A 15787-nucleotide genomic window follows, 5' to 3' on the forward strand; every position below is an offset into this window, starting at 1 on the left:
TTAGTGCCTTTTATTCTTCTTTTTTAAGCAAAGATGAAACAAAACAGTAGGATTGCATAATTCTCTTCCTCCTGCTGCAAACAGAACTTTTGGCACAAAGCCCTTCATCTAAATGCAAAAAGAAAAAAAAGTTGTCTGGTCTGTTTAATATGGATTTTTGAATGAAATGTCGTCCAATTTATGCAGATGTTCTTGCCAATGCTTCTCAGCTGTCTTGTATAACATTTCATTAAAGTGGATGGCTGGTAGCACACTGTGTTTATTAATAAGGTCTATATTTGTCCAGATTCAAATGTCGCTCCCTGAATCCAAGCATCGCCAAAATGGAAAAATGTGGGATAGCGTGACTGGTGCGGTAACCGGAGTCGGTGGAGGGATACGATCCCACAGTCAAAGTGCTGTTTAAAAGCCTCACGCTGACACTGCGGTCTGCTCTATGTTTAGTGCTGACAGCTCCTCCAGTAGGAAGCAGCCTACTACTGGTAGTAACAGAGGAAAGCAGCGGCCTGACAGCAGCCAGCGGAGGTTTGATGTGTCAGTCTGGAGATCAGTGAACTCCCGTCTGCTCCATGTTCAGCAGCTATCGAATGGACAACATACACCCAAACATAGCATCACACACAGCAGGAGGGCTTGCTTTGGGTTTATCGTCTTCTTAGAGCCATCTGTCGGCAGCTGACCGAAATAAGTCTTTATATCTGCCCAGTGAAGGATCGTTATGTGTCTGTCCATCCATCCATCCGTTCATCCGTCCGTCCGTCCGTCCGTCCGTCCGTCCGTCTGTCCATCCATTCATCCGTCCATTCATCCGTCCATTCATCCGTCCATTCATCCATCCATCCATCCATCCATCCATCCATCCATCCATCCCTCCGTCCGTCCGTCCGTCCGTTTATTGTGTATTAAACCAGTGAGTGGAGGCTTTTGACTATTTCCTATGCTCATGACACAAACTGACCTTTTCTCAGTATCTCAGTTTTATTTTATTTTCTACCAGGAACTTATAGATTTTTAGTCTGGCAGTACACCAGAACCTTGGTCTGCTTTAATGCATTGTGTCAGGCTTGTGTGTGGTGCTCAGTGCCGAGGGTTTAAAAAAAATCTTTTAACGTTCTACAATAGCCAAAACTCACCCCATCCATAGGCGATTTGAGGGGGTGCTGTCCCCCTTGTTACCCTGCCATACACCCCTGTCCATCCTGTAGCAGCAGAGAGAGTGCAGGGGCAGATGGGTAGTTCTGTGAATATGTTGGTCTAGCCTGCCTGACTCATCGATCCTTTATCCAGAGTCGACAACCCTCTTGGTACGAGACACCTGACTCACACTCTGACACCACACAAGAAGAGGCCTCAACGCCCTTTTTCATGAGTTATATATGTTAAACAGACTTTCTTACAAAGTCTAAACCATAATCTTTCCATAAAACTATTCCTCAGGCTGCTTATGATCTTATTAGAATAGCAGCTTTGACAACTGTCAGTTGTGGAGAATCAGAAAAACGAAAAATGAAAACAGAACCTCCTCCTCTGACAGACACGACTGTGGAAATCCACACCAACACATTTCCACGTCCATCACGATCGGCAGTTGGTGGCATCTTTAAAAACACTAAGAAAACACCTCTCCAACATCACAAAGTCATTACTTCTGTACATGTGGCTTCATTCACTTCACTGTTCAAGTTCACTTTTATTACAAACTGACTTAACCAGTCATCCATCCATCCATCCATCCGCCCTTCAGAGGAAGCCTCTCGCGAAGGAGCAGCTCCTCACCCTATCTCTAAGGCTGAGCCCAGCCACCCTGTGGAGGAAGCTCATTTCAGCCACTTTAATCAATCATCTATTATAAATGTAATTTGGATTAACAAAATGATAACAAGGACTGCAGTTGAGTTTGATTTTATAAAACACCTGTTGCATGACCCTGCAGGCGGATGAGTGTCTCCAGAGGGATTGTGTTCATTTAGCCACATGGTGCGACAGTGGTAGCTTCGTTTACGGGCGTACTTTGAGGTTAAATTATCTCCCACATGAGGAACAGACCACAATCTGATGGCAAGCAGTACTTTTTGTGTCACATTTATGGTCCCTGAGAACTTCCACATGTGGGGATGTTGTTTACCTCTAAGTCTGATCTTTGTACTCACGTCTACTGAAGTGTGAATGGACGCATTTTCAAAAGTATATATATATATATATCTGGCCTCTCTGTACAAGTCCTAATCCACAATCTCCTGTGTGTGAATGTCCCTTTGTCAGAGTTTTCCTCCCGTGTGTCACTTCTTTTGAGAACATTTGGTTCTAAGCTGCATGCATAGACAGAACACTCATCCCCACGACCCGCCCAGCCGCTCACTGAGGTGCAGTAATTGGCTGTGATGTGAGCAGTCAGAACAAGCTGCTGGCGTCACACATAAAAGTCTTTTCCTGTGTTCCTGAGCCACTTTCACAGCCACGGATTAAGTGTTGTCCCCGGCTAACAAGATTTGTAGTAAAGTATTAAAATCCACGTCTGTATAACCAGAGCTGTGTGTGTGTGTGTGTGTGTGTGTGTGTGTGTGTGTGTGTGACCCTTTCATGTGGTTGTCATGAAGAGTAAAAGCCGTAAAACCCACTCAGTGTGAAACTGTGGATCAAACAGCAGCGTGATGTAATCTAATGTCACTGCCATGTCCTGTGTGTCGCAGTGAGAACGGAGTGGAGGATGAGGAGGATCTCTATGACTGCGTGTACGATGATGAAGACGGCGGAGAGATCTACGAGGATCTGATGAAGACAGAAGCCATCCCTCCTCCGGTCAGTTCTGACACATGTGTGGACCCGGAGTAGCACAACCACAGATTAAAGAAACCCCGTTCTTTTCTTTCTTTTTTTAAAAATTATTTTGAATTTTATTTATTTATTTATTTTTTGAATGTTGCTTTAAAACCAAACCAAACCAAAAATAAAATAAAAAAATAAAAAAAATAAAGATAAATAAATACAGAAATGAAAAATAATAAAAATAATAATTATTATTTTATTTATTTGTCTTTATATTTCTACTTTATCAGCCTTTTCTTTTATGGATTCATTTTGATTAATATTGCTTTATATTGCCACATCATTTATTTATTCTTTTATTTATTTATTCTTTTATTTATTCTTCTTTTTATTTCCACTTTTATTTTATTATTCTTTTATTGATTTATTTTTGTAATTTGACGCTCTCACTACTCCATACATATTAACCTAACTAAATTAAACGCTAAGGTTTAGCAGCGATGTTAAATAATTGCTTTAACAAACTACTTGACTCGTTTAAAAATAAGGTTTAGACCATGCAACAGATTGAGACCTGTCCAAAAAACAAAGGTTCCCATTGAGCGAAGCGTATCGGCAACAACAGAGAGGAAAAACTCCCGTTTAACAGAGAACAAACCAGAGCTCATAAACACTGGACACATTGGTGAGACCAATCTGTGTGCCTTTGCAAATAGTTCAGATTAAATGATTATATTTGTCACGGTGATGGCTGTCTCCTGCTATGTGTCCTCCTGTGTTCGTTGCAGTAGTTTTAACACATTCAGGATGTTATTGTCTGTTTATACCTGCAGAGCTAATTTTGCAGTTTTGTTCCTTAGATTTTTGCCTCCATCGTTAACACTTTGTTCAGTGAAAAAACAAAACAACCATGTTCTCTCATAATTGGCAGACAGTTTAGCGAGCATGTGCGGCGATCTGACCTTGCTCAAAGCGTTGGATCGACTACATCTGGTCGAGGACTCGACGGTTTGTCAGCACAGAGCTGACACACAGTAACGGGTCTGTGTGTGTGTGTGTGTGTGTGTGTGTGTGTGTGTGTGCAGGCGTTCCAGAAGCAGGCGGAGATTGACATCAGGAGCTGCTGCTTAACAGAGATCAAGCAGACAGAGGAGAAATACACCGAGACCCTGGAGTCCATAGAGAAGGTAACAGATGGTTGTCGCTGTGAAGACGTCATCCTGATGCTGCATCATGTCCTTATGTCAACAATGTACAGAGCTCAGGTCGTGCATGATGCGGGTATTGTTCAGAATTATATCTACAAGCAGTTGATTGACATTACGTAGATCTGCAGTCCTTAAAACAATGCGTTGACTTTTTGTGATCGTGCATCACAAGATAATCAAACTGGGTCGACCACATGCGTCGTATAGAAGTGTGAAACTCTAGTAAATAGAAGCAGTAATGTGTATGTAATTATAAAACCTGCTTTCCTGTCAGATAACATGAATAACACATACCACCATGGATACTTCCAGAACGTGCACATCAGGGGTCGACTGCATTTGCAGGACAGACGTGATTATTAATCGAGATCACTGATAATTGGAATCGATGTACTTTTGCAGTAAAAATTCAAATCTTGGTTTCAAAATCTAAAAAAAAAACACAAACTCCTGCTGAAAACTTCTCTCAGGTGCCAGTGTTCCTCTGTGTTTTTACATGTTTTTAGTTAAGTCACTTTATTGTCAGATCTGCTGCACGTGTTCACATACAGAGAACTGAAAATGTGTTTCTGTCAAACCTTTATTTATAAAAACAAAAGCGCACAGTTGAAAAATAAACATGCTAAAAAATAGAAAAAGCTAAAAATATATAGTCTAGACAAAAAATAAGCTACAACATATACAATCTAAACATTCAATAGGCTAAAAAAAATCTACAATCTAAACCTATAATAAGCTAAAAATATATATATTCTCATGAACACTGCGTCTGAGTTTCTTTAAATTTGGTCCAAACACAGACTCCAGGTTGAACTGATTACATTCAGGTGGTGAAAGGTTAAAGCCGCCGTGACCTCCAGGAAATTACATCACAAAAAAACTCATAAGAATTTACTTGTCAAAGGTCCCTGTGGCCTCACAAAGCAATAATAATAACAAGAACTGCTAATTATAACCAAACTCTACACAACGTTTTAATGGGTTACAGTAATGAAGTCAAATCTTAAAGGTCGAGACTGAACCAACATGGATGAAAACTCATTAGCAGAGGCTCAGAACCGGGTTTCTGGTTGATGTCAGTTTGCCTGATAGACCTCGATATGTGCAGGCTGATGGCTGGAGCTAATTTCAGTTTCAGAAGTAATGTAAATCAGTACGACTAATGAAAACCATTAGTCCACTGGTTCGGTAGCATTAGGTGTCAGCTAGTCGACCTGTCGTGTCCTCTGTCTGTGGGTCCAGACACGATGCCGTTAATGTACAGTCATGACTCGATAATCCGACACTAAATATAAAACCTTCTTTTATGTCAGATAGCAAGGCTGTCGGATTGTCAAGACGGAGGTCCAGATACGAGGAGGACTTGATGTTGGAAGGCTCATTTGTTGTTATAATAACTAGTGTATTGTTAGAACGCTACGCATCGCTGGACCGGTGCGCTTGTACATGTTCTGGACACTTCCACCCCGGGGCAGCGCTCTGACGGGGTGGAAGTGTCCAGAACACACAGGCAGTACTTGGCTGCTGATGCTAGTTTAGTTAGCGCTCACACTTCTGTTTCCTCCATCGGTGGCGGCGGGGGAGTGGCAGATACGCTCCACCGTTACCATCCATGTTTACTTCCGTAAACACTGAGCACGCTCGCTGCGTGTGACGTCGTCGTGTCCTCTTCTGCGCATGCGGGACACTTTTGGCTCGTATGAAGTTCACACAGCAGATCACATACAAGTCGCATTGAAGTGGAAACGTGAAGGAAGTCACAAAGAAATCCTCATTGAGCATCAAGTCCTGCAGTGTGAACGTAGCCAATCTGTGGGATTGTTCAGTCAGATAATACGCCGTCATCCTGATTGGTGACATTAAATGTCATGTCGGAGTCACAATCCAAGGCTGTCGCTATGTTAAGGCTGTTTTTATGGGTTCTGTTGGTTTTTCCTAAAAACCTGTCGGATAGCAGGTTTAGGATTGTTAAGGGTCGATTACTGAGTCACATTACTTTAACAGTTATCAGCCACAGTTTGTTTTTGTTAATATTTTACACTTATATTGTAAGAAACTACCTAAAGTACACGAGTAAAAAAGGTCGACTACAGAGGAACTCGCTGGTCTTAGTCAACTATTACCACTAGCTGTCCTAACCCTGATTAAAATGTTTTTTTCCCCTAAATATTTAAAAGAAATACAGTCATTCTTTGTTCTCTGTTGATGTGAAACCCCCATTAGAACAAAAAAAGCAAAAGAGAGTGAACTTTCTTTAGGTGAAAACGGTCCCAACCTGATTTGATTTTTATAAAAACATGACAAAGCACTGAATCAATTTAGCCTCGTTATCGCCTATAATGTGAGAAAATGACCAGTTCGGGGGTATAATGGAAAAAATAATGAGCAGTGTAACAATCTGTAGAGAGAACCGAGTGAAAGTTTTTATTCCTGATATGAGCAGCGGGTAAATCCCAGCACTCCTCACAACAAACTGCCCTGAAAGGACCACAAAACTCTGAGAGAAGCCCTTTGCTGCCGGAGTTTTCCACCTTAGGCTGCACTTTCACAGGACCGTGGGAGGCCTCGCCGCCTCGTGCTCTCCAGCCACGGCTACTTGTCTTCTCCCTCTCGTGTGCGCTCACGTCTGCGAATAGACCTCGCCTGATTTCCCAGCGGAGTGTCTCACTAGATGACTTTCGATATGAAGTGGATGGTGGAATTTAGTTTGCGCTCGCCGCCCGCTCCTCCGAGATGTAGAGGTGACTATGCGGTGGGAGTTTTCTGAGAGGAAATCATTAAATTGCAAACTCTGAAAATGAGATTATTGTCGTGACCCAGACAGTCCTCCTTGTTTCTGCTGACTGCGGCTCTTTGCAGCTCGGCCCCATAATATAATAGCGTCTCACGCAGAATGACTTTCCCACTCCGACTCCAGAGGAACGAGTTTCATTCCCCTGCATCCTCTCTGACTGTCTGTCTGTCTGTCTGTCTGTCTGTCTGTCTCTCCTGCAGCACTTTATGACGCCCCTCACCATGTTTTTTACCGCGGCCGAGATGGAGAAGGTGTTTGTGAATATCCCGGTAAGTCATCGCGTTGAACTGAGGTCAGCTTTGGGTCACAAAATCCAGCTCATACCAAGAGGAGCACAGGCGTGAATAATGACAAAGTTGATTAAGTGTTCACACAGCTTTAAATACATATTAAAGTCAGTAAAATGATCAGCACAACACTATTACATTTCAGCCATTTTAGGCTTCCTGGCTCCACAAGCACTGCAGCTAAATGCTAACATGATGCTAACATGCTAATTGTTAGCAAGCAGGATGAGATTTTCTGTATTTTGTCTTAGTTTTGTGTGCTAATATACCATTTGCTATAACATTTGCTAATTAGCACACTGTTTTTTTCTACATGTCACACTAGATGTGAATAATAAAAAAAGGTGATAGCTTAAGTTTAGACTAACGAAGAACTAGCTTAATTTGACAAATTAAAACACAAGTGTTCACACAGCTTTAAATATAAATTAAATTCAGTGAAATTATGAACACAACATTAGGTTATTATAATATTTCAGCCATTTTAGGCTTCTTGGCTGTAGCTAAATGCTAACATGATGCTAACATGCTAATTGTTAGCAAGCAGGATGAGATGTACTTTATTATGGAACTCATAGATATATGTGCTATACAGCTTTAAATACATAATAAATGCTGTGATATAAATAACTAACACGACAGAGTATAAGCTCACGATTAATATGGCTGTCCAAAAGCACAACAGTGTTTTTAGCTAAATGCTAACATCCCTATGCTAACACACGCACAATGACGGTGATTAAATGCTGACCAATTTTTTAGCAAGAAGGACGATATTTTCCACGGTTAGTGTTAGTTAACTGTGTTTTAACATGCTAACATTTTCAAATTAACACTAAACACAAAGTACAACGAAAGCTCATGGACCCGTCATTAGTTTTCTGGTTAGACCTAGCATTAGCTTAGCTTTGAAAACAGCCAAACTGTCTGTAATAGGGAGTAGCTACAAGTTAATGTTGAAAAATAGCTGCAGATTAAATTCCAAATGACCTATGCTGGCATTAAAATAAAAAAAATAAAAAAAAACCACAAGTTAAACTGAGATGATCGTATCAGTTTTGGTGGACTGTTGGCAAAACACAACATTTGACGGCACTGACTCGGACTTTTTAAAAATATTTTCTTGCACAGCGTTGACGGTTGTTTGCTGTTTCAGGATCTGGTTAAAGTTCACAAGTGTTTACTGCTGGAAATCCACGACTCGATCCACCACAGAAGTGCCCAGAACCTTTACAAGATCTTCATCACGTTCAAAGAGAGGTACACGATGAGCTCTGTAACATTTCTGCATGTCGTCTAGTGTTCACACATGTCTGTAACATGTTTGTAAAGCTCTCTCTGTACCTATGAGATGTCACACTGTTAGAATATCTTAAACCCAATACGTTTGCTTCTTCAGTGAAGATATGAAGCAGGTCTTAACCCAATCTCAGGTAAGGTTTCTAGAAAAGTGTGGGCACCTAATTCCTCTCTCCAGCCTCCTTATTGTCTTCCATGTGTTTAATACATTTCAGGTTGTTGATCTATGGAAAGTACTGCAGCCACGTGGAGACAGCCATCGCCACTCTCGACGACATCTGCAAAAACAGAGAGGACGTGCGCATGAAGCTAGAGGTAATTTTTTAATTAAACGATCAGTGAATGGTTATTTACAGCTGCACAGACCAGCGTTGATGTCTCAGAACGGTCAGAGAATGCCCTCAAGTGTGCGCCTGAGGCATTGCAGGAGCCGTCAGTGCACATTACTGTACAGCTTCTCATCAAGCCTGCTTTCGCCGCACGTGTTTCTACAAAGCGAAAAAATGTAAAACTAAACCCCTTTTTTTTTTATTGAGAGCCAGCGGAAACACTATCCTCTGTGGGGTCCATACATAATGCATCACACTATCGATTCTCCTTCTGTGTCTTTGTACAGGAGTGTTCAAAGAGAGCCAACTATGGCAAATTCACACTGAGAGATCTGCTGGTTGTCCCGATGCAGCGGGTTTTGAAGTATCACCTCCTCCTGCAGGTACAGTACTCCCAACCTGCTTTCTTTTTTTTTGCAGCCATATCATCTTTTTTGTTGTAGCCCTCAAGTTGAGTGTTGGCGAGCCGGAGGGGGACGACTACACCCTTTGGATGCTGTCCATTGGACATAACCTGACTGATATATTATGTAGCTGAAGGTGCTGGACTTGTTTATATCTGACCATTACAATATATTTCATGGGTGCATTTTGTGACACAATACAGCATTTTGAGCGACAATCCCTAAAGATTAGACTATTTTTATGGCGCCTGCATCATTTTATTGGATCCCCAGCAGCTGTATGATTGTCAACCTGTCTTTAAAGATGTCGTACTTGGTCGGGATGAAGAACGATACCACAAATGATGCTTAAATGCACCAAACAAAGCAAGTGGATCACACTTCAGATTAGTAAAGCTTGATCGTTTCCTGGTTTAACTTTATGTTCTTAATGAAAATACGATACTCGAGTAGTTTCACCTATATTACTTTCAAAATAACAAAAACAGCCTCTTTAACTAAAAGAAAGTACAATATTTGTGTAAAACAAAGCATCACTGCTCTGGAGAGCGACTGAAACGCTGCACTTCAGGAGTGCTTTGAGGTTCAGGATCTTCACTCTGCTGGTTCATAAATATAATTACAATTAGCTGCACATTTTCCAGCTGCAGCATTAAAATACTCACAACATGTCAATGCATTATAACAACAGCAATACATGCAGAAATATAACAGAGAAGGTTTTAATTCTTGATATTTCAGGTATAATTCAGACCCAGTGTATTTTATACTGTCGTATTACTGCTAAAGAACCTCCCGCCGCTGTGCATAACCAGCTGTGTAATTAAGCTGTCCGTATTTATCCATCATGCTATATTTCCGGCCCGTATTTCACCCTGCACAGCTGTAGGATGTGTCAGCTGCTGCTAGTGTAGACGACATTGTAAATGACAGTGACTTTATAGATGACTCTTAGCGAATGACGGAGCCCCATCAGGGAGTTTTTGATTTAGCAAAGGCTCCATCACTGCCACTCAGTCTTTATGAGCAGCAGGACGTCACTGCTCCGTTCGTCCACCGGGGGCGGCGTTGACCACGTTTCGCTCTCCTCCTCCTCCTCCTCCTCCTCCTCCTCCTCCTGCTGCTGCTGCCCTCGTCCTTCAGGCTCTGAGGCTCCTCTCGTCTATTTCTGTAGCTTCTTTGTGTCTGCGAGTCGCTCATAATCTGATCGAGACAATCAAGGAGGAGGTGAGAGGAACCAGATAAAGTAAAGCAGGTCTGAAGGAGGGAGCAGCAGGCAGACCAACAACCAGAGAGACAAACAGGGAGGTGGAGGGTTTCTGTAGTGGTGAGAAAATGTGGAAAAAGTCAGTGAGAAGTTTCCTATTTCAACAATTATTAATCCATAATGTCCCTTCTTCTATGATGCCCTGTTGTGTTTTCAATATTTACATTTTTAAAATCCTGACACACGTTGTTGATCCGGTGGCAGATTTTAATTGTAAAATAGGCCAAAGACTGAATGCTTGATTTAGCTCGATCAGTGTTGTGGGCGGGTGGGGAGGTGGTGCTGCCTCCTGGTTCTGCTGCAGCACCATCCACAGCCTGTGGTCTGGCTCTTGGTTTTATTTACATGTTACATGCTAATGTTGAACCTAAACGGTCCGATGCAGAGCAGGTTCAGCTTCACGCAAACCAGCTGATTACTTAAAGTTCAAAGTGTTAATTTTGGGAACGTTTTCCTGCGAGAAGCATCCGTCTGAATTCCTTTAATCTCATCCAGGTAATTTCAATTTGTGCAGAAGTGGTACTTGGTGTAGAATTTACAATTTCAGACCAAAGAAGGAGAAAAAAAAAGTCCAAACTAAAACAAGAAAGAAAGAATTCTGTTCTGTCGTTTTCAGATTAAGAAAAAAATAAATAAAAAATCTAAATGAAAACTCATAATTAAATGAACACATCACACTTTGCACAACCGTTGATGAGCAATCATGTCTTTGGATGAAAACCATTTTATTCCATCTGTATTTGTGTGTTTGTGGGGAAATCAGTTTAAAACTACACAACCGGAAACTGGATGCAGACGACATGAGTGCATTTTCAACGCAAGGAATTTTAAATCATAAACTCTCAGATATGACTTTTCGTTGCCTCTCTTGTGAGGCCTGAGTCCAGCTAAAGTGCATTTAATAGAAGCATTACTGTGTACGGGTTAACACACCAGCATCCTCTGAGAAGACGCCACGCGTGTTGTGTCGTTTCAATCCAAATCGCTCATTTGCTCGTTTTCCTCGGGCAGAAAATTCCAAGAGGGCTCCACGGAAAGTCCCAAATTAGGCTCTGTGAAGCCCCTGAAAGCGTCTCATCTCACCCCTCTCATGTTTGCATGCAACCGAAAGTATGAAAGGCAAAAATATCCGTAGGAACAAAGTGATTCTGTTGTGTCAACACGGGCCGGGATCCCTGCGGAACGGCCGGGTAATAGCAAGCTGCACCGAATAAAGCATCCGCTGGGTTACTTTCCCACATGGTGACAGCCCGAATCTGTACAACTAATGTCTTGTCACTTCCCCTCGCTCCCCGAGTACCTCTCTTTTTTTGCTGTTTCTTTCTCTCTCTTTTTGTCATCAATCTCTCGCTCTTTCTTCCTCGCTGCCTCCGCTCATCATTCCTCTTCCTCCCTCCCCCCTGAACCTGCAGCAACACGATTCCCTCAATGAGTCCATCATGTATGGTCCCTGCTATCAGCGTGACCACTCCCTTCCCCTGTATCTCCGCGGATGTGTGGAGGTGGGAGCAAGCCTTGATAAATAGGCCTCTGTCGTCTTGCTAGTGATAATAATGCCCAGGTTGAGCTTGACTGACACCAGGGATTTGAGCAGTGCCAAGCAGACATATATATCTCCCTTAGCGGCTCAGTGTGTATACGTGTGGACACAGTGTCTGTGCGCCTCTACGAAGGACATGCATGGCATCCTTCCTTATCCTCCACTGCTGAGGTCTAGATGTCTTGTTTACGCTGCAACTCGGCGCTGGCAAGCAATTTCAGATACACACCACGCACACACACACACACACACACACACGGTATCTGATTTATTTCAGGACGGGCTTCTTTTTGCAGCAAACCTTTTTTCATTTCATATCTAGAGGCAAAGCCTTACGTTCATGTGTGGCATGTGGCGGTACTGTACGCCTGCAGGATAACGGGCGTTCATGAATATTACATGTGTCTTTATTTTATGATTGACACACAGCTTTTTCCTTCCTTTTCACACTTTCTGGATTTGTTTTTTTTGCCCAACAGGAGCTGGTGAAGCACACTCACGACGCGGCGGACAAGACCAATCTACGGATGGCGTTAGATGCCATGAAGGTTTGTCCACTTTGTTTTTTTGTCCACGGAGCAGAAAGCCCGTCACGTGAAGTTATTCATTTATGTGAAGCGCACACACGCGATTATGCGGACGACGCGATGCACATCTCTGCTGCAGGTCTCATGCTGTTCTTCAAATAAGCATTTGGTGGCAGTAACATGCCAAGAAATGCAGAAATGCACCAACAAAAAGTGTGAAAAAGAAGAGTCCAAGCTCACAAATATAGATGTAAACAGTGCAGGGTTTAAAGTACTTTATAAAAATTGTTCTTTTTTTTTTTATTTTTTATTTAGACCTCCAGGACACACAAATATATCTTGTCTTTGTTTATGGCACCTTTAACGGTAATAATAATGTCAGGGAAGCTTATTGTGGTTCCCAGAATAACATGTTATCTGTAAGAGGAAGAAAACAACCTTCTGGAGAGTGACCATAAAAAAAACTACACTTCATACATAAATTAAAGACTCTTACACTGGATGCAGTGTTTATATTTTTAAAAAACTTTTCAGTGTAATTTTGTCGAGTCAGTTTGTGTTTGTACAGCAGAACATCACACATGGAGGAAACTTCATGCAACACGCTGTGTGTGCCCAAATTAAAAGAGATGTTTCATCGTTTTCTGATGCAGGACCTGGCTCAGTACGTTAATGAAGTCAAGAGGGACAACGAGACGCTGCGAGAAATAGATCAGTATCAGAAATCCATCGAAAACCTGGTAAGTTTGGTCCGAATAATGAGTGTCGTTTCCACAAGCTGCCAGATCGCAGCCCGGCCATGTCTCTGCTCTCTCTCCTGCTGCAGAATCAGCCTCTGAGTAACTACGGGAGACCCAAAGGTGACGGGGAGGTACGGGTGGCCTCGGTGGACAAACGAGCTAAACAGGACAGGTGAGATGTCAGGTTGACGCGCCGGCTGACTAAATGACTGGAGTTGAACTAGAATCAGGCGCCGTGGCTGGAAACCTGCCAGAGTCTGCATTAGTTCAGGCCGCAAGTGTTGTGAGAAGCTAAACCTGTTGTGTGTTTTGTGCAACATAAAGTCAATGCTGGTGAATTACACGCGCGGTGCAGCTCATGTTTTTGGCATTCGGCTTGACGTCGTGCGCGATGTCCGTTAGTAAAAACGAAACTGCATTTGCAGGCTTTGTGAAGTGAATGCTGGGCTTCCACAGGAATGCACACCGCAGGTTTTTTTTTCCGTCAGACAGATATTGTATTGTTGGTCCTGCCCTTGTTCTGGAGGATTATCTTTTCCAAAACGCACGTCGCCTGACTTGATGGAGTGAGGCCTTAAAACAACAGAGTGGCTCCAGCAGCAGACGTCCAAAGTCATGCTAAAAGTCGTAGATTTGTGCATGTTAACCTTAAGATCGAGGATGCATCTCTAACAATGCAAGTTAAAATATGAAATGCAGTTTTTTCTCCAGTGATTCTGACTTCTTTGACCCACAGGCACATCTTCCTGTTCGACGCAGCCGTGATCGTCTGCAAGCGGCGAGGAGACAACTACGAAATGAAGGAAGTGATCGACCTGCACCTCTTCAAGATCACCAACAACCCCACGTCGGACAAAGAGAACAGAAAGGTTCACATGCACACCAGCGTTGTTAGAGTGCTCATGGTTTGTAAAATGTGTCTAAGCTGGGCGTCCAGCAGGTTGAATGTCATTATAGTGGTGAGTTTTTTAGCCTGACACGGAGAAGAAATCAACCGAAACACAGGTGTGATATCAGTAATGATGGGTCCATTACCATTACTGATTAGCTGGACATGGATGCTTATTGCTGTTTCAAAGAGTTCTAGGAGTGTTTCTTCTAGTTTTCAGGGCCGTGGTGTTTCCAGAGCACTGCAGAAGTCTGGCAGGTGTACGCCGGGCGATTTAATGTCAGATCTGGGAAACTGAGGGAATACATAAAAGAATCTTACAGATGTAGCACATCACAGGAATAGATCAGCGCTCGTACAGAAAAACAAAAGTCATACAGAAAATACAGCGTCGGTTCGGCGCCGAGCGGACGTGTTCGGATCCTACCGCGGAAAGTCACGGGAAATTCACTGCACTGTACAACACGGCCCGGTTTGGATCCCCCAGCACTGTGCATGAGTAGGTCTCCCAGGTGGCTTCCACCTCCAACATGTACCTGCCAAGCTACATGTTTTTCAACTTTTAGATCTGGCTCTCACCTTGGAGAAGATATTGGCACATCTCTCAGTCATTTCACCTTTTCTCTTTTTTTTTTCTGTTTTTTTGGAGGCAGCACATCTCCAGTGAACATTTCATTTTCGGTTCCAAGAGAGTAACTCGATTCCACTTTTGGCAAGGCCGCGGCGATGATGTTTTAGCTCAGACTTGTGGAAACATTAGCCTCAATTAAATCAAGCTGATGTCAGAAGCAAACAAAAGTTTTTATTTATGCCAACCTTGCCGAGTGCATCCAGCACGTTGTTCACAAAACTGTCAAGACGCATCTTCTGCTCCAAACAATGAAAACACGGGCGTTGAATTTTTAATCCAAAGAAAACAGCCGATTACAATAGTACAATAGTTAACAGCGTGATTCACACCTCCAGCATTTTTTCTTTCAAACTTTTTCTTTCAGCCTATAATAAAGGAGGCTCTGTTGTCCGAGCTGATGGGTGGAGCAACCTCCAATCCACAGCGATTCAGCTCATTAACCCACAAAGAAAATGTGTCTTTAACATTTAGCTTTCAATTTTATGGTGTGTTATCATTTTCTAAAAAGCAATAACCCACTTTAAGCCGTGATTTACGGTGATTTCATAAGAGCTGAAAGAGCTTCGGATGACATTTTATCTCACCCAGGGCTGCAGTCGCTCCTCTTAGGACGAAGCAGCGAGTTCAAGGGTTAACGTCAGTCTAATAAATAGCTTGTAAAACCGATAAAACAATAACAGAACTGGCTCATTAATGTGCTGTGAAATAAAAGGGAACAAAACAAGCGTCCCGTACAACAACCAGTCAGCTATAATGGAGGCAAGTCCTGCACTGTTGAGCCCATTATTGCCTCTTTATGACTGAGTCAGCAAAGCTCCGAAACCGCGTTGGACTCCTGACAAACCAATTAACAGCGCTACTTCTGCCTAATGAGCAGCCATAACAATTTATCAGATAAATGCGGGTTCATAAAATTGAATGAAAATTGAGTCAACTCGCTGCTTGACAGTATTTTACAAGCACCTGGAACAACCTCTCCGCCCCACCGCTGCCTCCCTGAGCCTCCGAATCCCCCCCAACGCGCTGCAAAACTTTTAAAAAATCATTCATAGCACAAACAACAAACTAATCAACAGAAAAAAAAAAGAGTCTTAAATAATTTGGTA

At 42.5% G+C, this 15787-nt stretch overlaps 1 protein-coding gene across 1 annotated transcript in view; it reads left to right on the forward strand.

Annotated features, from left to right (window-relative positions):
* The window catches only part of vav3 (vav guanine nucleotide exchange factor 3), a 118393-nt gene that overhangs the window by 57087 nt on the left and 45519 nt on the right, over positions 1-15787 (forward strand). The window contains exons 5-14 of the mRNA XM_008280216.1: positions 2691-2799; positions 3852-3953; positions 6969-7037; positions 8212-8315; positions 8570-8669; positions 8971-9066; positions 12374-12442; positions 13075-13161; positions 13248-13333; positions 13898-14030. Of these exons, the coding sequence (XP_008278438.1) occupies positions 2691-2799; positions 3852-3953; positions 6969-7037; positions 8212-8315; positions 8570-8669; positions 8971-9066; positions 12374-12442; positions 13075-13161; positions 13248-13333; positions 13898-14030 (955 nt within the window). The remainder of the gene's footprint in view (positions 1-2690; positions 2800-3851; positions 3954-6968; positions 7038-8211; positions 8316-8569; positions 8670-8970; positions 9067-12373; positions 12443-13074; positions 13162-13247; positions 13334-13897; positions 14031-15787) is intronic.

Source organism: Stegastes partitus, unplaced genomic scaffold, assembly GCF_000690725.1.
Source record: "Stegastes partitus isolate 25-593 unplaced genomic scaffold, Stegastes_partitus-1.0.2 Scaffold186, whole genome shotgun sequence".
NCBI lineage: Eukaryota > Metazoa > Chordata > Actinopteri > Pomacentridae > Stegastes > Stegastes partitus.